At 27.7% G+C, this 25,149-nt stretch overlaps 1 protein-coding gene across 1 annotated transcript; it reads right to left on the reverse strand.

Moving 5' to 3' along the window:
- Window positions 1-21,615: 21,615 nt before the first annotated feature.
- On the reverse strand, window positions 21,616-24,475 carry LOC103498544 (PI-PLC X domain-containing protein At5g67130). Its single transcript, XM_008461174.3, has 7 exons — window positions 24,290-24,475; window positions 24,071-24,196; window positions 23,224-23,361; window positions 23,003-23,101; window positions 22,600-22,903; window positions 22,233-22,456; window positions 21,616-21,984 (listed from the first exon to the last, which is right to left on the reverse strand). Exons 1-7 carry the CDS (start codon window positions 24,407-24,409, stop codon window positions 21,892-21,894), a joined length of 1,104 nt encoding a protein of 367 aa, XP_008459396.1. The 5' UTR covers window positions 24,410-24,475; the 3' UTR covers window positions 21,616-21,891.
- Window positions 24,476-25,149: the final 674 nt, after the last annotated feature.

The raw sequence follows: 25,149 nt of genomic DNA on the forward strand, positions 1-25,149 counted from the left end.
TCCAAATTTATTTCTTCTTTCCAGCGGTAAGGCTAATTCCTCCACTACCCCTCTATGGATGAAATTGTGGGTTGCCCCACTGTCGATAAGAATGATTACCTCTCGATCACAGATCGTCCCTCGTATTTTCATCGTTCCCTTCGACGTGAACCCCAGAATGGTTCGAAGTGATATTTCGGACCCACCTTTGATTACCAAGGATCCCAGCTCTGCTTCTTCAGTCACCTCATCTTCCATCTCTTCTTCAGTTCCAAGCTCTTCATCTTCATTCGTGATAAAAAACATCAACTCCCGGTTCGTTTTAGCCTTACACCGATGACCCGGCGAATATTTGTCGTTACAACGGAAGCACAACCCCTTGTCTAGCCTTGCTCGGAACTCGCTATCGGATAATCTCTTCACCGGCGCCTGTGGTTCTTTTTTTACAAAATTCCCCTTAATCGGCAAGGTCAGCTGCTTCATCGCGAAATCGGCCTTTTTTCCTTCTTTATTTTCTAGGTTTGTTAGGATCTGTTTTCCTTTGTGGGCTTGGGCCCCCACCACCTTTGGCCCATTACCTCTCCAATCATTTAGGGCTATATTAATGGCTAGATCCCGATCACTTACCATTTGGGCTTCCCGCATACACTCTTCTAACGTCACTGGGTGACGGCTTTTCACTTCCGCCTGCAGGTTGGTTTCCAGACCGGTGACGAATGCGTCGATGAGGACGCTCTCTGCCATCTCCGGCAATGGGGCTGAGTACTCCAGAAACTTCTTCAGATAATCGCTGTAACTGCCGTCCTGTTTAATTCGTATGAGACGCGCTCCTAGACTTCCTTCTCCCGGTGACTTAAAATGTTCAAACATTCTTCTTTTGAGGTTCTCCCACGTCTTCACCTTTTTCCGATTGTTACTCCAACGAAACCAGTTTACCTCGTCCGGCCCAAAACTTACTACAGCTACCTTCACTTTCTCCTCATCCATCAACTCATTGATATCGAAATAGTGTTCGGCTCGATAAATCCACGTTTCTGGGTTTTCTCCATTGAACATTGGTATTTCTAGTTTCTTATACTTACTTCGGTCCGATGACCCCACGGCGAAGCCCGGTGTCGTTTCTGTCTCTCCTATTTTTTCTTTACCTTTCAGTACGGACCCCTCGGAGGCACCTGATTCCTCCCTGAGTTTCGCCCGACTGCCTTCCTTAACTTCCTCCGTCAGACTCTCCATGCTTTTAAGTAGATTCAGCATCATTTCCTTCATCTCTCTTATTTCCTTTTCGTTCATGTTCAATCTATCTTCCCACTCCTTTTGAGCCATTGCTCGTGTCTTTCCCAGGATGTTTGTGGCTCTGATACCACTTTGTTAGGAACCTTCACCTGCACTCAGAAAAACCCAACAAACTACAAGAAACAGAGGCAGCACTCTGTGGATTCTTTATTTATATAAAGGGAGAATGAGTTCACAAGAAAGCTTAGACAACTCAAACAAAGAGCGAGCTAACGGAAAGAAAATAACAACAAAATAAACAGTAGCAGAATTCCAGCAATTAGAGATGCTGGTGTCTCCCTTCAGCCTCCACAGCAGCCGTCTCTCAAAATAAAACCTGCCTTCAGCAATCCCTAAACATTCCTTAAATATTCCCCTCTTTGTTGTTAGTGGGTCCCACCCCTTCTCTCAGCCTATTCGTTATTCATTCTTGTCTTGGGCCGGGCTGTCGATATGGATATTGGATTTCCTTCCTCTACGTCTATACGTATTTATGATAGGGGGTCTTACAGAATATTGGAAGAAGGAAATCAGAGAGGTTGAGGAGTTGATGGGGAAAAGGAAAAGGGGGCAAAAGGAAGAAGAAGAGGGGAAGGGGGAGAGGAATGAATGAATGAATGTGTAGGCAGAAGCACACATGCGGGTTGGACAGTGGCGGGGCTCTGCCTTTCATTAATTAATTCGATATATAACACAATAGAAAAGAAAAAAGAAAAGAAGTGATGTAAATTGAAAGAAGCAGACTTGCACGAGGGCCTCTTTTTTGTTCTTTTCTGCTTTTTCTTTTATTGTTTTCTCTCTTAATAATTGAAACCAAACCCATCTCTTTCATTCTCTCTCTCTCTCTCTGTCACATGCACATGCACACGTGTGTACACAGAATAACTCTTTTTTCCAACCCCACCTCTTTTATTGTTTTACCTTTACCCATTATTATTATTAATTTCCCCAATTTGCATTCCTTGTCCCCATCCAAGTTTAGTTTTGGTCGATTACAGTCGATTTTCTTAACAAAATTGATTTCAAACGGATCATAGTTAGTTTAGTAAAGTGTCAAATCCATATCGACGTTAACGAGTAAGGGTCGACTAGTTTTTTAACATGCTCTTCAAAATATTTTCTTGGAAATTCTCGATGTGAAACTTTTCGAAACAGACCCCGATCGGCTTCTCTCGTTTTCTGGCCGGCCGACTTCAGTTTGGTGTCTAAGGACCAAAAGTGCTAAAACTACTTCTTGAATTTTAAAAATATATATTTTTTTTAGCTTTTAATAATTCTAATTTGTAGAAATTATTCATCTTATTTAAAATGTCATGTAATTATTTAAAATAAAAGTATAAAGTTGTTTGAGGGACTTTCTAAACTTATTTTTTTAAAATTGTACATTTTAAACTAAGACCAAATGAGTCTATTTTTATTAACCTAAGAACTAAGAAGGTATAAATTTTTTAAATTTTAGAGACCAACACACGTATTCTTCAAAACATGAATATTAAAAGGATAACTTTCCCTAAATATTATATTTCATCTCTTCCAAAAAAAGGTAATTATAGCAATTTTATGAATAATAATTAAATATATAACAACATTTTTAAGAATTGCAAATATAGAAAAATATATCATTAATAGATTAATGATGTAGTTGGATTACATTTTCAAGTATTTAATTCAAAAAATAAGTTATTTTGAAGAAAAAAATCAGAATATTTGAAAGCCACTCAAAATTGTTTTTAAGTGTCTTTTAAACAATTTTTACAAAAAACAATTTAAACAGAAATGAGTTTCTTAAAAAACATTTTTTTTTCTTAAGTCAATCCAAAGATACTCTGATTCTTATGGTTTATCAATATGCTCTTATGAAGTTTAGAGTTTATTTACAACATAGTATATCAGTGACAGACTTTGACAGATCTTACTATATCAATTTTTTTTAAAATATTGTTGTATTCTTAATTATTTCAAAATTTAATTACTATATTTGTAACTATCATCTGATCTTTTGTTTTGTATAAGATACCCCTTTACTTTAAACTAAACAAAAAAATTATTTAATTCAATTTGCTATCTAAAGAAATATACAAATCGGCTTTTGAAACCATAGATAGAAAAATGAAATAGTTATCTAAACCAAACTTAATAAATATGTATATATTCCCACTCTCATATATGCAAATAAAGAAAAATTTCCCATTGTTTTTCGAAATCCCAAGCTATGTTTGGTCAATTTCGTATTCAAGTTTAAAAGATTCTTTTCTAAGAGTTTGATTTTTTTTCTTCTTGATTTTGGGTAAAGATTAATCTTTTCTATTATTCCAATCATATTCTTTTCTTTCCTTCATTTCATTCTTACTTTTATTAGTACTTTTTGCTTCCAACCCCTTTTTATGCTACCAATCTTTCTCAATCAATGGAATAAGTTATTTTATACTATTGATATCTGATATTTGAGTCTAAAGTTTTAAAATATTATAATCAAAATTAAAATAATAGTATGAATCTTTTTCGAGTACGAATTATTATAATTTATTAGTTGTAATAATCAATTGAGAGTTATAAATAGACGAAAATTTTAAAGTTTATATTTTAATTTCAACCTCATAAATCAAACTTTACAAATTTGTCTCAAAATTCTTACTTGTATTTTATGCAACATCAACAAATTTATAAATAAAACCTTTTCATCAACCCTTCTTATCTATTAACTAACTCATAATAATCAAATTAAGCTCTTAAAAAGAAAAAAAAAAAGTGAACTTAGCTATATAGCAAAAATACATAATCTAAGAAGTTTATCCATATTTATTATCGATAGATTCTAAAATATTGTTATATTTATAAATATCTTCAGCGATTTTGTCACTAATAATATTTCTAAAAAAAAGAAAAGGAAACTTCTAAAACGATAATGATTATCAAACTTATGATGATTCAGCGATTAAAGTGAACTTAGCTATATAGCTCAATAATAATTGATACAATCTTTCTCTCTAAAATTTAGTAGGTTCGATCTTCTATTTTATAGGTGTACAAAAGACTTATAATAATGAATTCTTATTAGAGTAAAAATTGTTTGATTTTGCTTCAACGAAGATTTGGCATATTAATATTTTGTAGGAGGGCATGGAGAGCATTCTAGTTGGCTTCATCTAACAATAAAATAGATTGATTGCAAAATTTCATTAATTTATGCAATAATTATTTGGTATTATCCAACATTTTATTGCACAAAAACAAGTGGTTAAATTTCAAATGTTTCTATTTTTGCAATAGCTCCCTTCTATCCATAACAGTACTTCTCAATAGTAATTCTACTATTTCTTGTCTTATTCTTTTTGTTTCTATTATCATTTACTATAAACTTCTCCAAGTTTAATTTAATTTCCTCTAATATTACAACAACTTTTTTAAAAAATTTATAAATGTTTCTTTTTCTCTTTCAAACTAATTTAACTTATAGTTGTCTAAGAGGGTTTTGATAGCGGTTTGCAATCGACATCTTTTGTGAATTTTATGTTAATTCACAAAATTATTGGAAGAATGAGGCCTTTTATTTTTCTTTTTCGAAATTGACATCATAAGGTGAATCTATTATCTGTTGTAAATTTTTTTAAAAAACAGAAAAAACTGACAAACAATTTACACTCCATAGAACAAAACTGCTAAAAACTTAAATTTATTACACTTTATCTTCTATAAAGTGTAGATATTTTGTCAAATATTCTATTTTTGACAATTTCTCTTTGTAAAATGTCAATTGATATATGTGAAGCTAAAATTGTTGCGGTGGTTAAACAACATTTTTTATTTTATTCTCTAAAGAACTAGATAAATTTAATTAGTTGGTAAAGATTTAGTTCATATACTTTCAATTTTGAAATAAGTCAATATTTTGTAAAATTTAAAGACTAATAATGTAATATATTAAAATTTAGAGACCAAATAAAAATTAGACAAAAAAAGAAGGATTTTTTTTAATGATAAAATGCATTTGGCCAAATGGACTAAGTTTAGTGTTGCTTGAATAAGTAGTTTTTCTTTTTTAATACAGCAAAACGGACAAAAATAATTATAAAATATATCAAAATTTCAGATTCTATCAACGATGAATTGATACATTTCAATACTTTATAATATTTGTAAATATTTTTAACAGTTTTACCGAAAGTATTTTTCTAGTTTTTCAATATCTAGATTACAATTAAATCATAAAAACATTTGATTTGATGTGTGTTTTGTTTGGGTTTTCACAGTGTCAAGAGTTCAATTTTGAGGCTTTTGTTTTGGTCAAATTTCACCTTAAATTCTATCAAATTATCTTAAACATGAATACATGTTTTAGTTTTTACAATTTATAACCTTGTACTTAATAAGTTTTCGTTTGAGAAATCAAATGATTGAAAAGAAAATTCTTCTTAATTTGTAGCTTTGATGGAATTACTTAATGTTCGATTTTGTGGATTTAGTCAAATATTAATTTTGTTTAAAATATAACTTTCATTAGATTAGTGAAATCTATATTATTATTTATAGAACTAATGCTAGTGAATTAGTAGAAATTAAATTGTTGATAACTATTACAATAGCTATCAAGAACTTAAAAAAGTCCAAAAAGATACATTTAAAATATAAAAAAGAAAGGAAGATTGTTTCTTACAAATTAAGAATAAGATATTGTCACTCATCTATTTTATTTTGTTGATATGATACTTTTTAGTGTATCAAGTGTGTATCTATATTGTAAGGTTACTGCTTTACAAATGTCGTTTAAGGTAGAAGGTCAAAATAGACCTCTTCTTTCTCTCTTTATTTCGATTGATGCATTTTGATTTTATTTAATTTTTACCTATTTTAGCTCCAATTTGTGATCAATAGTCGAACTTATTTTTGATTTATTCATAGCCTACAAAATAGCCAAATAGAAACATAAAATCAAGAGTAATTCTGAGTTAAGCTGCAAGAGCTAGATTAGCACATCTATCTTTAGTGTTATCACAACACTATACCAAGTATATCGTCTGTGAAATAAAATCTACCCATGCTCTTTTGACATTTCCCGGTATTTATTTTCTTGCCATTTTTGTGCAAAAATAGTAAGATTGAGTCGTAGAGTATAATTTTAAAATATTAAAGTTTGTTTGGATTATCTATAAAAAAAAATGTTTTTCAAGAATTAACATTTCCTTTAAAATGAGATTAAAAATTGGGTGTTTGCAAAAATAATAAATAAAATTACTATAATATGATGTCACTACATTTTCTAAATTACAAAAATAGCAAATTTAAAAGTGGATAGTCATGCGATAGCCGTCTCATATATCTAATTACTTGTTATATTTGTTATATTTACAATATGCAAAAAAGAGGTGCTGTGAGTTTTTTTTTTTTTTTTTTTTTTTTTTTGTCATTTGATACAATTTCTCGTTAAAGTTTAAATATACACATGTTTAGTTAGGGCTAATATTTTCTTTAAAATAGATTATTTTCCAACCTCATTTTTTAAAAATATATTTTGAAAAGTTACCAAACATCTTAATTTTTTTTAAAAATAATTTTACTTATCCTTAATTTATGGAATCAACCTATAAAACAACCCCTTGACAAGTTTAAGAGTAAGGATAGTGAATGGTTTTAAATTTGTTTATAGAATATAAAATCTAAGGCTTAAAGTCACTAATAAAATTATAATGAAAAAGGACAAAAGTAAAGTCAAGATTTAGAAAGAAAAAAAAAATGAAGACTAATTAGCATTATATTTATTATTCCTTGATATCCGTGAATTTCAAATATTAATTCAATCATGATAGGATACCTAAACTTAGATCCATTAGAGCAATAATAATAATACACCACTTTTAATAACTTTTGCAATCCTAATCATATTTTACTATAACTATATATATAATTATATGTTTAACCCTAAAATCTATAGTTTAGGTTAAGAAATAAACCATTTCAAAATGTATTAATTCTTTATTTTAATAGGAATTGAATTTTTGAGTAGTCGTTTGTCATTTTAAACATAATTTAATTGATTAAAGCATACCAACATCCATACATTTTTTTCTTCTAATTATTACTATTGGTTTCAAAATCTTTTGTCATGTTTGTGTCAATGAGTCGTTGTATAGGTTATTAATATGCAACAACCTTATAAGTTTGCTTCTTATAAGTTCATGAAATGTAAAAGTATTTTATAATTCTAAAAAACTTACGTTTAATAAATTATTCAACTTTCAATTTTATGTTTATGAATCATCAATGTATACAATAATTTTTAAAAATATTTCAAATATACAATATATATATATATATATATAGTTATTACCATTTGCTACACTTTTTATTATTCCATCAACATTTTTATTCTTTATCACAGTATTTACTATTTTTTTTCTCAAACTAAATTAAATCGGTCTACATCTCAGATATATTAATTTTACAGTTCTCTATTCTATTTTTTTTTTGTCCTAACCCTAAATTTAAAATATTTGAAAAGTAAACAAAAATGGGGGAGATAGAAATATGATTGTGGTATTATGGGGACCCATAATTAATTGATTGTTTTTTTTTTTCCAATTAAATAAATAAAAGAAGATAAAGGGTAAAAAGAAAAAGGCATTAGAAAAAGAGGGTTTGTAGTTAATTGGGAAATAGAAATAGAGGTCCTCTCAACTATTTTCTTCTAATAAGTTTATTAAATTTAAAAGTATTTGATGAATCCTAAGATTTTCGATTTTCATCTAATAAATTATTTACCTTTCATAAAATTTATTTAAAACTTCACGAATTTATTCTAAATAGAATTGAAATATTTAAATTAGTTCAAATACTAAACTTATAATACCTCATCTTTCTTTTTTATTATTTTTGCTTTATCAACCAATCTTTCAAGTATATAGTATACATATATTTTCAATCCAATACACTTCTCTATATATCCTCTCAACTTTTGTAATTAAAATACATCAATTTCGTGATTTATTTATTTCTTGTGGTATAGGGGGAACATAATAAAATAGATAAATAATATATATATATATATATAAAATGAAAATAAAAGAATTAAAAAGGGAAAAAGAAAAGGGAGAAGAGAAGAGAAGAGAAGAGAAGGGTAAAAAGAGAAAAGGTGTTAGAAAAGAAAAGAGGGATTGTTGTTTTATTGGGAAATAGAAAGAGAGGTCCTTATCATCTTATCACACAATTGTATGAATGACTGATCATTGTGCACGTGTGCCTCCTCTCTCCACGTGCGCCTGTCTTTTTCTTTCTTTCTCTCTCTCTCTCTCCTATTTTTTTTTTTCACTTTTTCTTTAAATTTACTTTCTTACCCTTTCTTTTTAACCATTTTTCTTTCATCTTTCATCTTTTGGATTTTTGTTTTTTTTTTTTTTATCATTAAACTTTATTTCATTCTTAATAGGATTTAAGGGTGAGCATTAGTTGTTTCGGTTCGGTTTTTAATTTTAATGAAAATTGATATTAAACTAAATCTTTTCGAGATATAAAATTTAAAAACCAAAATTAAACAAGTCCGTCGAGTTTAGGCCTGATTCTATTTTTTTCTTCCTTTTTCATTATTTTTCTATTTCTTTAATATTCCCGTGGTTTGGTTTAAATATTTTGATATTTTATAGTAAAAATATATCATATATATTATATTTTAAGTAAAATACATTATTTGAGTGTATTAGTTGGATTCAATTTAAATGTTGGTCGGTTTTAAATTGAGTTTTCAGAAAATCGACCTCGATTGTTTTTTTTTTCTTTTTAAAATTGCCTTCTAACGTTTGATTTTCAATCGGTCTTGGTCGTTTGACTTGATTTTTCGTCTATCATTGTCCATCCCCATTTAAGACAAGTAAAAATAACGTAGTTGAGTTGCAGAAAATAACGAGTCATTAGTTACCGAATTTAGATTCATATCTTGGATTTGGAGCATTACAATAGAGATTAATTCAAAATAAGTATGAGTATTATTTAATTACATTTCTTTTATTATTTTAAATTAATTAATAGATTTTAATACTAAATACTGAAAGTAAGTATCAAGTTAAAAATAATTTAAATCTCCAAACTTAGAGACCAGATGGAAACAAAATATATTTTAAAAGACAAAAAATAAAAAGTGTAATAATTGTTTAAGAAAATTGAAGACTAAATTTTAAAATGAATTATAAAAATTTAATAACTAAATATAGAAAAACAAAAATTGTTTCCCACAAAGCCTAAAAGTATAACCTTTTACGAACCTAAGGTACCAAATAAAGCCAAACCTAAAATCAAATTTCCAAAATTTTCCCTAAAATTATGAAATTGATTAATTATATGATAAACATAGACATTCTAGTTGGCTTATAATGTAATTACTAATAATGAACATCTAATGCCAGATAGATTCCAACTTAGACATTTATTTATGATAATAATTCAACTACATGCAACCCCTTTAATTTAATACGATAAAACTAACCAACCTCTTCTTGATTACATCATGAATTCTACCCTTAGAAATTAGTAAATTTATATAGGAATGCATGAATAGTTATAAATATGATTTTTCGATAAACGTATAAAAAAATGTAATGAAAAAGATGAAGTTTTTCTTTAAGTAATTAAACACGAATGAAATTGTAGAGTCGAGTTATTTAACACCTAGTAATAAAGTCGGTGAACTAACTAACACCGAATAATACGTATGAACTTTAATGTTTGCAAAATAAGAAACTATTTATTGCGGTACATGAAGATCCCACGAATATAATTAACCAATGATAATAATAAACTTTAGATAAAAAGATGTGAATGAAATTGAATATTAGTAAATGAAAGGGGGAAAAATGACCTAAACCAAACTCTATGAACCTCTTTGACATGTTATAAAATTTAATAATGAAACATAAAAATGGGGACAAGTGTTATTAAATTGAAGAGGGTGTGACATAAAAACATCCTCATTTAGGCAACCCATGCACAAAGGCAAAGCATTTATGAGATAAGACTTCTTTAGGATTAAGAATGTATAGCAAAGCAACAAATGTGTGGTGAAATAAGGTATTTTTATTAAATTCAACTTTAATAAGACTTTAGGATTATTTATGGAGTTTGTTTAAGTCAACCTAACTTGCTACTTTCCATATCCATTTCAAAGTTAAAAATTTGATAATTCATATATATGTATATATATGATATATGGGTCACTATGCATGAAATTAAAACAAATTCGATATATTATTAAACATAAATTGAAATAAAAATTATATATAATTGATATGCTAATTTCTTTGTAATTGAATAACGATGATATATCATGTTTAAAAATTGAAAATTCAGATATCTATTTAAATATTTTTAATGTTCAAAGATCTATTAATACACAAAAGTTGAAAGTTGAAAGACCAATTAAATGTTTTAAAGTTCATCATCCAATAGACACAATTTTTAAAATTCATATCAAACTCGTAATTTAATATCAATCTCTAATATTTTGATCGAGTATATATGTCTTAAATGCTGGAATATATTACATTTAAATTTTTCTAACCTGTCAATAAGAGCTTGATTCAATTGGCATTCGAGTGTACTAGTAACTATGAAGTATGTGATTTGAAATCCTTACCTCAATTGGTCCGACTTAAATAATTTATAACAAATTCTATTATTTGTTTTAATTTAATTTTACAAAACAATTCATTCCTTCTCAACTTTATATTTTCTTATCTTATATTTTTTTTATTAAGAAATGTTGTTTTCAAATAGAGCATAATAGATCAAAGTATAGATATGTATCTATCATTTATAGATTTTGAAATTTTGTTATATTTGTAAACATTTTCAATAATTTTGTCATTTGAAATAATATTTTATAAAAAGGATTATATTAGAAATTTAAATAATATATATATATATATATATATATATATATATATATTTATTGCATATATCTAGGTATTACTTTCTAAATGCTATATCTAGGAAAATGACTTGTTTGTCAAGTGTAAAGAAAATATTTTAGTCTTTAATTTGGAAGACTGAAATGTAATAGAGAATACTATAACTACGATTATAAAGAACATGAAAATGATGATAAAGATTGCCTTTGAGTTCAAAAATGGTAGAAAGAGAAGTGATATCTTTTAAGAACATCAATCCAAATGAGTTTGAGATTACAACCTATTATGAACTCATCACATTCAAGCTTTTCAAACAAACCCTTTTGAGTATTTGAATACTTTTTTTCTTTTTTTTTTCAATAGTTTCAAAATTCTATCTTTAGATTAAAATTTTCTATAAGTATTAAATACACTTTCTACAATGTGTATATACCTCAACTAAAATTGATTGGACATATTTAATTTTGACAAATGTATTTATGGATCGAAGAAATTAAATTTAAAGATCGAAAAAGTAATTTTCTCTTTAAAAAAAAAGAAGATAATTTTCGAAACTTTCAAAATGTATGTATATATATATATATATATATATATTATATAAATGGTTTTTGAGGGAAATAGTTTCTGTTTGTCAGTGGCAGTGTGGCAGATGAAGGTCACGTGTGTTTGTCCTTCCATCCTCTCTTCTTCAATTTCCCTTTTCTTTTCTTTTCTTTATATATATACACACACATATGTATATATATATATATATATATATATATATATACACATACATTATAGATATATAATCATCATAAAATTGTAATGTAAGATAAATGGCGAAAAGGAGAAATTGTTTTAAATAGAAAAATTATTCAAAATATTTATAGATATAAAATTTAATTTATATATATGATAGATTTTAATAAATTCGTGATGGATGCATGTCCATTTAAATGATATATTATTGACACGAAGTAAAATTTTATTATATTTATAAATAAGTTTAGCTTATTTTGATATTTTTAAAAGTATATCTTGTAATAACAACCAAATTATAAAATTCATCCATGAATATGATAGTAATTATTATTATATTATTTCAAACATTAAGTTGTAACGATTTAAACCGTTCAACTTATATGAGTATTAAAATTTTAGACTCTTAAATTAAAAAAAAATGTAGAAATTAGACCTCTAAATGATAAAAATTGAATCATTGAATGTAAATTTTTTATAATTATGTAAGATTGAGCATCTAATTTTAACGTTGATATGAAGTTTGAGAACTCAATTTTCATAATTGAAATTAGAGTATCTAACAACGAAATACTACCATGCTTTTATCCAAGGAACTTCTTCTTTAGTTATTTTAATTTCTATATTTTTAAGTTTGTTTTATTTTAGAGGTATAAACATTTTGGTCATCAATTAGTTAAAACTATAAAATAAAAATAAACAACTTAAAAATAAAAGACTAACCATGAAGCTTCTAAAATTAGAATAAAATAGATATTTTATAGAAAAATTATTTTACATGAAATTTTTTTCTAATATGGTAAAAGATATCACAATATATTTGTGACAGTTATCTATCACAGTTCATCATATAGATAGATGATGATATTTTGTAAATAATTTTTTTATTTATTTTCCTACATTTAATTTTTTTTTCTATTATAATATTCAATTTAAGTGGATTTCTTACTATTTCGTATATATAGACTTATAAATTGCACGTAACAATAATATTTCATCTAATGGAATGTTTAATAATTTATCGATTTAATTGAAATTGTGAGTTTGTTACTAATATTCAACATCTTATAAGTTTTCTCTTTAAAAACTCCATTATCTCATTTTTTTTTCCATCAAAATAATATCGTTATAGGTTGGTATATACTTTTATTAGAAATACATGTATTTAGTGAATTAAATATTTTCAAATTTGATATTTTTTTGTAACAAAAATATATACTTCCCATGCATAATTGAAGTGGGATAGGTTCATTATTAGGGCTTAATTTTCAACATGAAAATGATTACTTGATTTATTTAGTAGTCACCTAATACAAATATAATATATATATATATATATATATATATATATATATATATATATATATATTAATGTTTCAAATAATTTGTTTTTTATTCTTCAACATCTCCCTCTTTAGTACCAATAATTTCAAAGAGCTAATTATATCCTTCTAGCAAAATAACAACAAAAATCAAATGAAAAATAGTCACCACAAATATGGGACTAAAGATGCTGATGTGTCCACTCGAGATTGGTTCGTTAAATTCCACGTCATAAATTTCCATCTTTGGAAGGTTATTATATGGTGGTTTATTAGATTGCAACCACCAATGTAATTAAAACAAAGTACGAGAAAAGAAATATAGAGAAAAGCTTAGAGAACATTTTAGTTTGAAACAAAATGTTAAAATTGTACGAAGATAGACATAGAGATTATGGCATAGAAAAAAGAGAGAGAGAGAGATGGGGAAGACAAGATTTGAAATATTCTTTTGGGTGGGAGAATGTTACATATCGTAAAGTACGATAAAATATCGAGTAAAGACAAGGTCGTCTTTGTTAGTATGAGTATTATTAGATCCAGGCACAAAAATAAATTTATGTAGATTTAGGTAATGATGAGAATAAATATCATATCAAAGTGAAGATAAGGAAGTGGGACTTCATTGTGTCCCAACGCATGTACATATATTACATGTTCTATAAAATCGAAATCTCATATACACAAAATATGTAGTATTATAAATAATGTAATACTTTCGCAATTCTGAGATCTAAATCCAATGGATATGTACCACTTTTTCGTTCATTTATACACAACTGACTTCTACGCCTCATGAACTTTGTATGCATATACATGTGTACATAAATATATAACTTTAAAAAGTTGAGACATATATACAACTTCATGAACGATGTGACAATTGTCGACTTATAGTTAGGTAAACTAAGGGAACTAAACAACATGTCGTTGAATCGAACCAAAATTCTTAAACCAATGAAGAGCTCTCTTGGATTGGAGAACATTTCCTCAATTCTTAACTTGCGAATCTCGAGGTTGAATCATACAACTAGTAAGTGGTCTACTAAACAATATTTATGTGGATATTTCTAAGGTCTTTATAAATTCATCGAAGAAGCCAAAGTTTTTATAGTGATCTGGTCGTTGTCTCATTCGCTCATGTTCTTTAAATCCTATCAAAATTAAATGTCTATACACTCTCCTGTATCAATAGCATTGAATCTCAATGCTCTCTATACTTAGAACTTGAGGCTTCTCTCTATCCTCCGTTCCTCTTTATTATATCAATAATATCGACGCTCTGTTCAGGGTTAAGCTACCTGGGGTAGTCTTCCCCTAAAGGACATTGTTTCTATTCAAAAAAAAAAAAAAAAAGAAAAGAAAATACATGCTTTCTTGCAACCTCAGGTTTTGGAGATAAAGGAGCCCAATAGTTCTCCATTCTTTCCACTACTGTATTCTCTGCGGTTTTGATCATTGTTCGTGTCACTTGTGATATATGTAATCGTACAATGAGCAAAGTTACTTAGATCATTGATCGTTTCTCTCGACAATACATTCCATTAACTAGCTTTTTTTTTCCTTCTTTTTTGACAAATTAAAAGAAAGAAAGGAAAAAAGATTCTCTCAAGGGAGAAAAAAGTTTTGAAAGGAGGGTTTTTGGCTCCACAAAGAAGTGAAGCAGCAGCCTCCCACCCCCATGTGTGAAAGGTCCCCCATTTTCATATTTGTGTTGATGCCTCCAACCCAAGTGGTTGTCTTTGCTGTTGTTTGCTTTCTCTCTATATTCCCATAGTTTTCTTTGGATTTTATTTTTCTTTTCTTTTTCTAAAAAAACCAACATTAGGTATAACCCTCATATATATATATATATAAATATAAATATATATTGTTGTAAAGAGAGTACCAAAACCCATGTGATGATCTGGTGTTTGCTTGCCCTCAATGAGGATCAAAATTTTGCCTTTTTTAATTAAAAGGAAGAAGAAAAAACAAAATCAAATTTATTTTTGTGGGGCTCTTTCTTCCCTTATTCTTTTTCTCATACAAACAACAAATGCAAAATCATGCTTTCTTTCCCCATCTGCATGTTACTTCCCTCGTGGGTGTACCCTAACTCCGACTCCTTACGATTTTGATAGCACCCCAATATATATCCCCTTTTTCTCTTTTCTATATATCCTCTTTATGATCAACCCATGCACACTTTCTTCAATCTCATTAATCCCAAAAAAAAAAAAAAAAAAAAAAACCGTTAACAAATTATTCAACAAGTCTGCTACAATTTTCTTGCATGTTTCATACGTTCAATACAAGTTTATTAGACATCTAGTTATATAGTTTTATTCGCTATTCTCTTCTTCATAAGACAACTCGTCTTATCTTACAACAATCAAGTGTCATGAAAACTTGGTATAAAATATTAACTCTTTTATTAAGGTCGTCATGCTCTGTAACGTATTTATCATTGGACTAAGTACTCATGATGATTTACAGTTACGTTGAATAATTAAAGTTTCTTTTTTTAACTTTTTGTGTGAAATTCAATAATACTTTTCACATCTAAGAATCCGGGGTTTATATAATGCAGGGTAGCAATAATTTTTTTTAATATATAGTTTTTTCTTTCATTGATGTTGTCGAATATGTCGTTTTTGAAAGTTAGATGGGATAACGTATGAAAAAGAGTAATGCCAAACATGATTGTTAGGGTCGAAATCGTTTGAAAATTATTGTTTGGAGAAAAAAAAAGTATTTTATTTTATTTTTATAAAAAAATTTGAAGAAATTAATATGGATATTAGAGAATCTTGGTTCCTCCAATCAACCTTTAGTTTATACTTGAATATCTTCCTTTTTTATATGTATGCTTTTGTGAATCAAAATGAAGAAGGGGTTGACTTTTTTTTATATATAAAAATAAAAATAAACCAAATTATGGTCTTTGATATGTGTATATATATACATATATAATTTATCTTTTTTACATGGGGTTGTAAATGCATGTATGCTGGAATTTTGCTTTATGGTCCTAAATTATCCATATATATATATATATATATATATATATATATATATATGTATATTACAATCATGCATGCATGGGAATATCTCAAATATATTTAACAAACTAAGAGAGAGGGAGGTCCTTCTCCTATAAACAAATAATATATATAAAGTGGGCGCCCTTTGATTTACAAAAATTTGTAGGTTTCAAATTGACAAACATTATTCTAAACAAAAAATATTAATGTTAGTGTGGTGTTGTGTTCTTTAATGATTAAGGTTGTTATATATTGATACATTTTTTATTTTTACTTTTTGTTTAATTTAAAAAAAAATTAACAAACTATTTATACCGGAACAAAACTAGTAAAAGATAAAATTCATTATACTTAATTTTCTATAATGTGTAAATAGTTTGTCAAATGTTCTATTTTTAACGATTTCTCTTTTATTTTATTTTTTTATATGTTTTTGAAATCTTAACTCAATTTTGTAAAACTGTAAAAAAAAAGTTTTAAGAAAATTATATATATTTAGATCTTGTGCATGATAACGTATATTTGTTTGCATCTATTTTTTTAGAGTTGGGTTGATTTTATAATTAATAGTGTATTTAAAAAAAATAAGTAAGTAAAAAAAAAGTTTTGTTAAGTAACATATCTTCATCTTGAAAAAAAAAATTTACAAATGTAATTAAGTTATAAGAAATTTCTTTTTCTTAGTTTTAACCATTTGAGGCTTTTAAATCTTTTTATGGAAAATGAAAAAAGTAATATTTTCTAGTTTAACTTGCAAATATGCAAGGGATCATCAAACGAGAATTTGAACCTCTAATCTTTTTATATATTTTATGTCAGTTAAACTATACTTATGTTAATAGATGAAAGTGACTTAATTAGCAAGTTTTTTGTCGAATATGCCAAATTTTGACTAAGCAAAATGTACTTGGATATGTAAATATGTAATTTTGGGTAGAGATTCTGCTTGCAAGCAAAAGAGAAACCTCGACACTGGTGTTGTGTAAGTTACTACCATTTCAATGCTTAAGTCAAAAGGTTTGAAAGAGAAAAAAAAGTATTTGATAGTATGGTTGAAGAACTTACTTAACGTTTAATTTATACTCGTCGACCCTCTACCAAATATACCTTATTTGATTAGGGTTTGTGACTGAACCAACTTTTTCACAGACTCTCCCTTGGCCAAGATTGACCAGCCTAACAATAACCATACCTAACATTTTTAGGGTTTTTCTTAATGAATAACTATGTTGGGATTCTCCTCAGGGGATTCTTCTCTTGATGGGTTCAGCCAAGATTTACCGTAATTTTCATCTTTCTCAAATAATTATTTGAATTTGGTACCAATTTATATATATATATATATATAAAAGTTTCTAAAACTATTTTCTTTTTGTAGTTAACGAATCTTGATGTTGATTTAGAAAACATATTCGATTTTGTTTAATTACTTAATTTTAGAAAAAGAAACTCGAACAAAAAAACAAATAATTATAAAAAAAGAACGTCTGAATTACAAGATAAAAGGTCATTTAAATCATAAAATTTAAGTTTAAAACATTAGGTAGGGTTCATATAATCTGCATCCTTCTACTCTACTTAAAATTATTTCTTATTGTTAGTTTAAAATAAATTATATTTTCTCTTCTCAAAATCAATAAAATAATTATACTAATAATTTCAATTAAGAAAAAGTACACAATGTAAAAGAATATTTTTCTAAAAAAAAAAAGTGAAAATTTTGTGAATAAATAAGAAAACAAAATCATTGCAAAAATAATAATAATAATAATAATATATAGATGCTTTTTGTGGTTAGCTCATTGGTTAATACACATATATATGATTCTTTAATTAAGCAATCTTTGTTATCTTTGTTAACTTCAAAGAAGACAAAGTCACACCCAATTTAAGTCAACCATAAAATAATAACCGTTGTTTTTTTCTTTTTAATATAATCTTTTAAAGTATATATTAAGATTATCTAATTAAGCACATAGAATGTGTGGTGCACCCAATAACATGGAGCCCATTAAACCTTCTTCACCCTCAACGTATCTTTGAAAGCATGTTACTAATTGTCAAAAAAAAAAAAAAAAAAGTATATTGGTAGGTTCTTAGTGATATATCGAAGATCTTAACAATTATAAAATAAAGATTAAACACCAATTTAGTCACTTTAATCTTCGTACTTTTAATAAATTTTAAAATTTGAATTTCTTAACGTTATTCTTTATCCAGATTGATTAAGTAATAACAACATTCGATTGTCCCGTAAGATCAGTTAAGGTGCACGAACAACTTATAGATATAAAAAAAGAAAACAATAATTTTCATGCAAGAAAAAAATTGAATATGTTAATGTTATAGATAGACTTTTTAAATAAACAATAAACTAACATTTTGTGGAGAGAATGAATTAGAAAATTGTAAGTACGTGAAATAAAATTAAACATACTTTAAAATATATGGACTAATGCAGGACTTTAACCTCTCTATATATACTCTTATATATAATATTATATCTTTAATGTGTATCATTATTTCTTTCTAGTTTTAATATTATTGTTCTTAAGATTGGTAGCATGTGTTAGATACCTCTAAACCTACCTACTCTCACATGTGCCTCTCACTAATCAAATCACTTTGGATGTGCCAATGTTTATATTAATTTTAATATATAGTTTTTAATTCAAATGCATTTTAGAGAGAGGAAAATGTATTTGAAAAAAAAGAAAAAAGAATATAGGGTATATATTGATATACTAAAGAATTAATTTCACAAATCTATGGGTTGAAAACCCAATGCATATTTTGACTGAATGTTTGTTTTTATATCTTCTTGAGTTTCTAATCATCTTGGAATTGGGTATTAAATTATTTGTTTAATGATTAATTATCCACTTGGGTGTGACATCACCATGACCCTAATTACGGTTTTATGTGTACAAATTTAATATAAATGAGAATTGATCCAAAATTAATTACTTCTTCCATTTTATTTTTTAGGGTTTCAAGAATTTCATTAGATCTCTAAACTCCTAAAATTAAGTAGATTATGTGATTTTTTTTTTATATATTGATAAAATACTATATTGCAAAAGAAGATTAATATATCAACTGTTAGTTTTTCTTTCTTCTTCTTTTTATTTTTTTTTTCTTTTAAATAATCTATCTGTTTGATCTTGTCATTAGCAATGATTGATCTTAAATTAATCTTGACCAATCAAAGATGATGATCTTCAATATGGAAATAAAAAAATGTATTATTCCAAAGTTTTGAATCTATATATTTTAGTATACATAACCAACTCATAAAGCTCACATAGATGAACTATTAATAACAAATAATAATGTTGAATTGGAAATCATCTCCCAATTGACCTCGAAGGGCGAAGTTGATTGAATCAAACCTATGTATTTTGCAAAATGTTGTCTTGGAAAGAAATATAAAACATTCAAAGATCTAAGAAAGAATCCCGAAAAAAGAAATATTTGATTAACCTAACCTTGTAAATATTTAACAGACAAAGAAATTAAGTGAACTCTCAACTAGCAATCCTGTTCTACAGTAAATCTCTACACTTTTTAACTCCATATCAGTGTGCAATTCTTGCTAACTTACATATTTAAATACTTGTTAGTCGATCCAATTATATTGAATATACGAAATTAAAATTAGTCAATTTACATATAACAATCGATCTTTTTGGCCAGTAACAGTTACTTTTGATTAGCTCTCCTAAATCATTCGATCGTAACATCATGTTCGATTAAAAATTAGATCGAATCAAACAACGTTTACAACCATCTTAAGATTTGAATAAACATATAATACATAATAGAAATCGTATTAATGTTTGATTCGTGGGGTTGGAGATCAGACAATTTGGTGGCCATTGCCACCGCAAAATTTAATTATTTCTTTTCATTTTGAAGGGAACATTTTTTTTATTTATTTTTATTTTTTTATTTTTTACTTTTTCATTTTTGTTTTTAAATAATGATTTTTCATTCGTAAGTGTAGCCTACTTTTGACACACAAACCAAACCATATTATAACTATTGCCTCTTCTTTTCTTTTCTTTTCTTTTATTGTTTGTTTTGTTTTTTCTAAAGTAAGATTTGTGTCCAAGTCAAATATTATAAGTTAATTATACAAAGTTATTATTTTAGTGTTATTTCAGTCACATTCACATCAATAATCTATCATCTTACTAATTATTGTTGGAAAGTATAGTGTAAAATTATGAAGATCAAGAAAAGAATGAGATTCTTTCGATAAACAAGTTTAAAATTCTCATTCGGCACCTAATCATCTTGATATTTCTTTGTGACCTAGTAATATTATCTATTGTTTTATCTTTACTCATTTAGCATGCTTGACTTTGGTGTGCTTGTTGATGTAATTAGTAGTTATTATTCTTTTCGATCTTTCTTAACCATGTTTTTATGTCGATGTCAAGATCTCTCTGATTCATATGTGATCTTGGTTCATTTTTGTACTTTCGACTAAACTTGGTTTATTTCACTGTTGTTATTTAAAAGTTTTTACAATGCATGTTTGACATTTAACTCTTTCGTTTTATAGCTTTTCTCGAAAAGATACTTCATTTGGATGAAAAGAGACAAGTAAAAAATATTCATGAAAAGTCCATTGGAAAAAATAAATTGAGATGAAATGAAGATTGATTCTGTTTAGTTTTATATTTTTAGTCCCCCTTTTTCTTATGTTGGTGTATGAAGTCAAAAGGCCCAATGATAACCATATTAGTTTGATAAGTACCAAAGTGATAGTGGGCTTTGGCCCACATGTCCAAGCCCATTAGTTTTTATTCACATATATTAAGAGATTGTTATTTATTTTTTCTAATTTTTATTTCACTTTTGCTTTGAACATTGGAATTAAGAGTGAGCTTAATTATTTCCAAATACATTCATCATCAATTGCAATAATTAAAAATATCAAAAGATAAAAGAGCCTAAATTCAAAATTCATTCATATATTTGTTAGTAATTACCTATTAAAATTTGAATATTAGCCCAAGATATTTGTACTTGAAGTTTTATTGACAAATTAAGTCATCTTTACAAAACCATAATAAAAATGGATGTAACCATTATGAAATTTCATTATGGATCAATAGTAAGGAGCTTGAATCATAAACCTAATTGGATTGGTTTATTTTTTTTATCACATATACTTAAAATTATCACATTTCTAAAATTTACTATTATTATTATTACTGTTACCTCTATCTCTCTGGGCCAAGCAATATCGGTATCCATAATGGTAACAGTAAAGATGTTAAAATTGAAAATTTTTCACTTATAACGATACTAATAATGATAGTTGAAACGATAATTATATCAGCAACAATAACGATATAATGTAATTCTCAAGCGTAATCAAATTGAGCATCTTCAACTCATCAATCAAATTGTGTTATTTTGTTACATATTTGGATGTGGACCTATGTATCAGTACACAATCGCATAACACACGTAAATAACTTCAAAAGTAATCAAACGAGAACTCATTTTCTTTATGCTCGTTGATCTATTACGTTTTCATTAGGGTAAACATGACCTAAGTGAGAATTAAATTTTTTAATAAATATATTTTTTTTAAATATACTCCAAAAAGCTACAAACATATAATAATTATTGTTGATAGATCCTTTACCCCACACAGGAATGAATGTCCTGTGAAGCACACAAGAGCTTCCCATTCAAAGTATCCAAAGCTTGAAATGCCCCTCCTCCATCACTTCTCTGCCAACGTAAATAAACAAAAGGAAGCATTTTCAAATATAATAATCTAACATTTTCGATCGAAGTCTATACGTAGATGAACTATATTGTAACCATCATAAAAATATTGACCTAGTGGTAAATATGAGTGTAGGGCCTTGATAAATTGCTATCTACCTAAGTTTTAATATTATGGGAGTTTTGTTTTAGCGTGGGAAGCTAAGAATTTTGTGAGTTATTTTGGAGTTATATGTAGCAAAAATACAAACCTTGTAGAAATCAACAGCCACAAAATTGGGCCATCTGTTACCAGCTGCTCCATGACAGGTTTGAAGCATGCCTAATAAATTCTTAGAATTATCCACACATGCTTCTATCTTCAATGGAACTGTTGGAAAATAGTTCATTAAAATTAGTGATTTTCCCTTGTCATCAAGTCTTGATGATTCTCCCCTGTTTGAACAACTCCCTTCTTTCATTCCATCATTCCCATCTGTCGAAAAGCAAAAAAGAAAACCACTCTTTAACTTTGTTATTACTTTGTTGTTGTTCTCTTGCGTCCAAAAATGGTATTATCAGTCTCGTTGAATAATTTTTCGATTTAAAGAAGGAATGAAAAGGACTAGCTCAGCTTACACTGATTTTCAACCATGTAATTCCATTGATATGCTATTCCCTCTGCTGCTTCCTTTGTGTTATTTGATGTGAAAACAAGCAACCTTTGGTTGTTAGCAACCATGTCAGAGACTCGAGGCCAATCCTCACCATTCTTTGGCATGTTCGTGATCGGAAACCAGAATTTCTTTAGCCCCGCATTGGTGAATACCTTGGTCAATCCATTGGGAGATTGAACATAATCTTCTAAGATCAACGTGACAATCTCTTCAGTGTTTGCTTCTAAAAAAGCCTCTATTTCCTTCAGTGTGTTCAGTGCTGGTTCCTATGAACAGAAATTCGAGTAAATTTAGAACTCATTTTTAAGTACAAGTTTTCAAACGACTAAATGAAGGGTATAAATAATTAACTTTTACGAACGTACAAATGCAGTGTAATTGTAGCATTTTCCTCCAAAGGAATGACATAGCCAAACATCTCCAAGAAAATCATAGGTATCCAACATGAAAGCTCTAACCCCATTCTGCAATATCGATTTAGGAAATTAAATATGAATTAACATGAAAACATAGAGTGATAAAAAAAAAAAAAAAATTGATTTGATTTTTTGGGATATAAAATAAAATGAAATAATTATAACGTTACATTGAGTTGTTGAGAAATTGTGTCCTCTTGATTGTTAAGAGTTACTCGTGGAACTCCTGTTTGAGAGGGCTCTCCTTCAATAGCAAATGAATTGTGGGTTGATAGATATGCATACTTATTAAATGGCAATGAATTATTCTGCATATAAACAAATAAATAAAAGTTATCAAAATGTGAAAAAAGAAATAAATCTACAATTATCAAAATGTCATTGGAAAGATTTGTCTAAAGTGATTGCTATCCTACTATATATGGTGGAGATGGATAGAGAGTTCGTTATTATCTTTATGAGCGCCCGTTCTAATTTATGTTGGATTATCAAAGTTGGGGGCTTTGGAGAACTACCAAGACCATTTATTTCGATGATTAATCTTTTCTATAAAAAAATCTTCTATTCTAAACCTCTAAACACAACGTTCGAAATTTTTTAGCAAGTCCCTCATAAATATTAGGATGTATGTTTTCATTTTCTTTGCCTAAGACCAAGAGGAGTTGTTGAAAAAAAAAAGAGTTAAACGATAATGAAGGTGACGAGAAAGTTATTTTCTATAATTAAGTAAATTAATTAGAGAATTTCTATCTTTAATAAATGAATATACTTTTCATACCGAAGAAAAGAATTTTTCATTTTATAAACTAGAAGTAATTCTCTATACTAATAGCTAGCTAGGATGAGGGAGATCAGGAAGAAGAGTTGTCAATCCCTTCTCTCTCTCTCGACTCCTTCTCGACTCACCCTACGAACATCCCTAGAACATAGCTATCTAGATACCAAGAGCAACGATAAAGAAAATCCAAAAGTAGAAACAGAAAATGATGAAAAGAAAATTGGATAAATAATATATACCAAAAGTTTGAATTGATTGGTATAAGTAGATCTAACACATTTGGAGCCACCAAAGAATGTTGGTATACATGAAAAACAGTACAATCCATCTCCACAATCTTCACTTGAAGAACATTCATCTCCCACCTTAATTACAGAATACAAAAGTAAAATAAATTAATAGAGAAAAAAAGTCATCAATATTAATCCAAATAAAGAGAGAGAAAAGAAAGCAAAAACCTTGCAAGGTCCATTGGAGCAGGTTGCTGCAGCTACTGCTGCTTCAAGAAGTAATGAGAAGATGAGGAATAATGAAATTAGGAGTTTGTTGATATGAAAACAAGGTTTCTTCATCTTCATATATCAATAAGAAGAAGAAATTCAAATGTTTAGGTGGGTATTTAATTTGTTTGTTGGGCATCACACAGATGAGATATTATTTGGAAGGTGTGAACATTAGAAGTTTTATTTGGTAATATTAGTTGGGTTGGAATTGACCATTAATGGGACCTTTTTTTTTCTCCCCCCAAAACTTCTTGTTTTTTCCTTCCTCCTTTTTGTTTGATCAGAGTGTAATTCGTACTTTATGTTATTTTGAACGATGTTCTTATTGCTGTATTATTTTTCTATGCTTATAAGATGACTCTCTTTTCGTCTTCAAGTACCTATAAGCGTCAGTTGACTTGAACTTTTTTTGACGAGTGTGTGACTCTTTCCTATCCCATAAAGGATATTTAGATTTTTTTTTATATATGTTTCTCTTTCATTTTAGTTAAGACTTCCACCAGTTTGGGTTTATTTGATGTGTTTTGATTATACTTATTCAAACAAACGTATTATATATTCATTCATGTATTTGATTCGTTATTTTATGTGCTTGTATGTATGTGTGAAACAACACACCCTAACAACCTAAAACCTTATATCAAGAAACTGTAGCAAAACAAACCATTCAAAGAAAAAGGAAAAAAGTAGAAAAGAAAAAGTATATTGCTCTTCTAATGCCCTTCTTGCATAAGGTAATAAGTTCGGGAGAGTAAGTCGCTAAGGACTTGATCTCCACGATGTAAAAGGGATGATTTACAGAAGTTAACATATTA

Source organism: Cucumis melo, chromosome 9, assembly GCF_025177605.1.
Source record: "Cucumis melo cultivar AY chromosome 9, USDA_Cmelo_AY_1.0, whole genome shotgun sequence".
In the NCBI taxonomy this organism is placed as follows: Eukaryota; Viridiplantae; Streptophyta; class Magnoliopsida; order Cucurbitales; family Cucurbitaceae; genus Cucumis; species Cucumis melo.

Coding starts and splice junctions, on each gene's coding strand:
- LOC103498544 (XM_008461174.3), bottom strand. CDS start 24,409: ATGAAGATGAAGAAACCTTGTTTTCATATCAACAAACTCCTAATTTCA. Junction 23,102..23,223: donor CAATTTCTCAACAACTCAAT/GTAACGTTATAA, acceptor TCGATATTGCAG/AATGGGGTTAGAGCTTTCAT. Junction 22,904..23,002: donor GCTACAATTACACTGCATTT/GTACGTTCGTAA, acceptor TTCTGTTCATAG/GAACCAGCACTGAACACACT.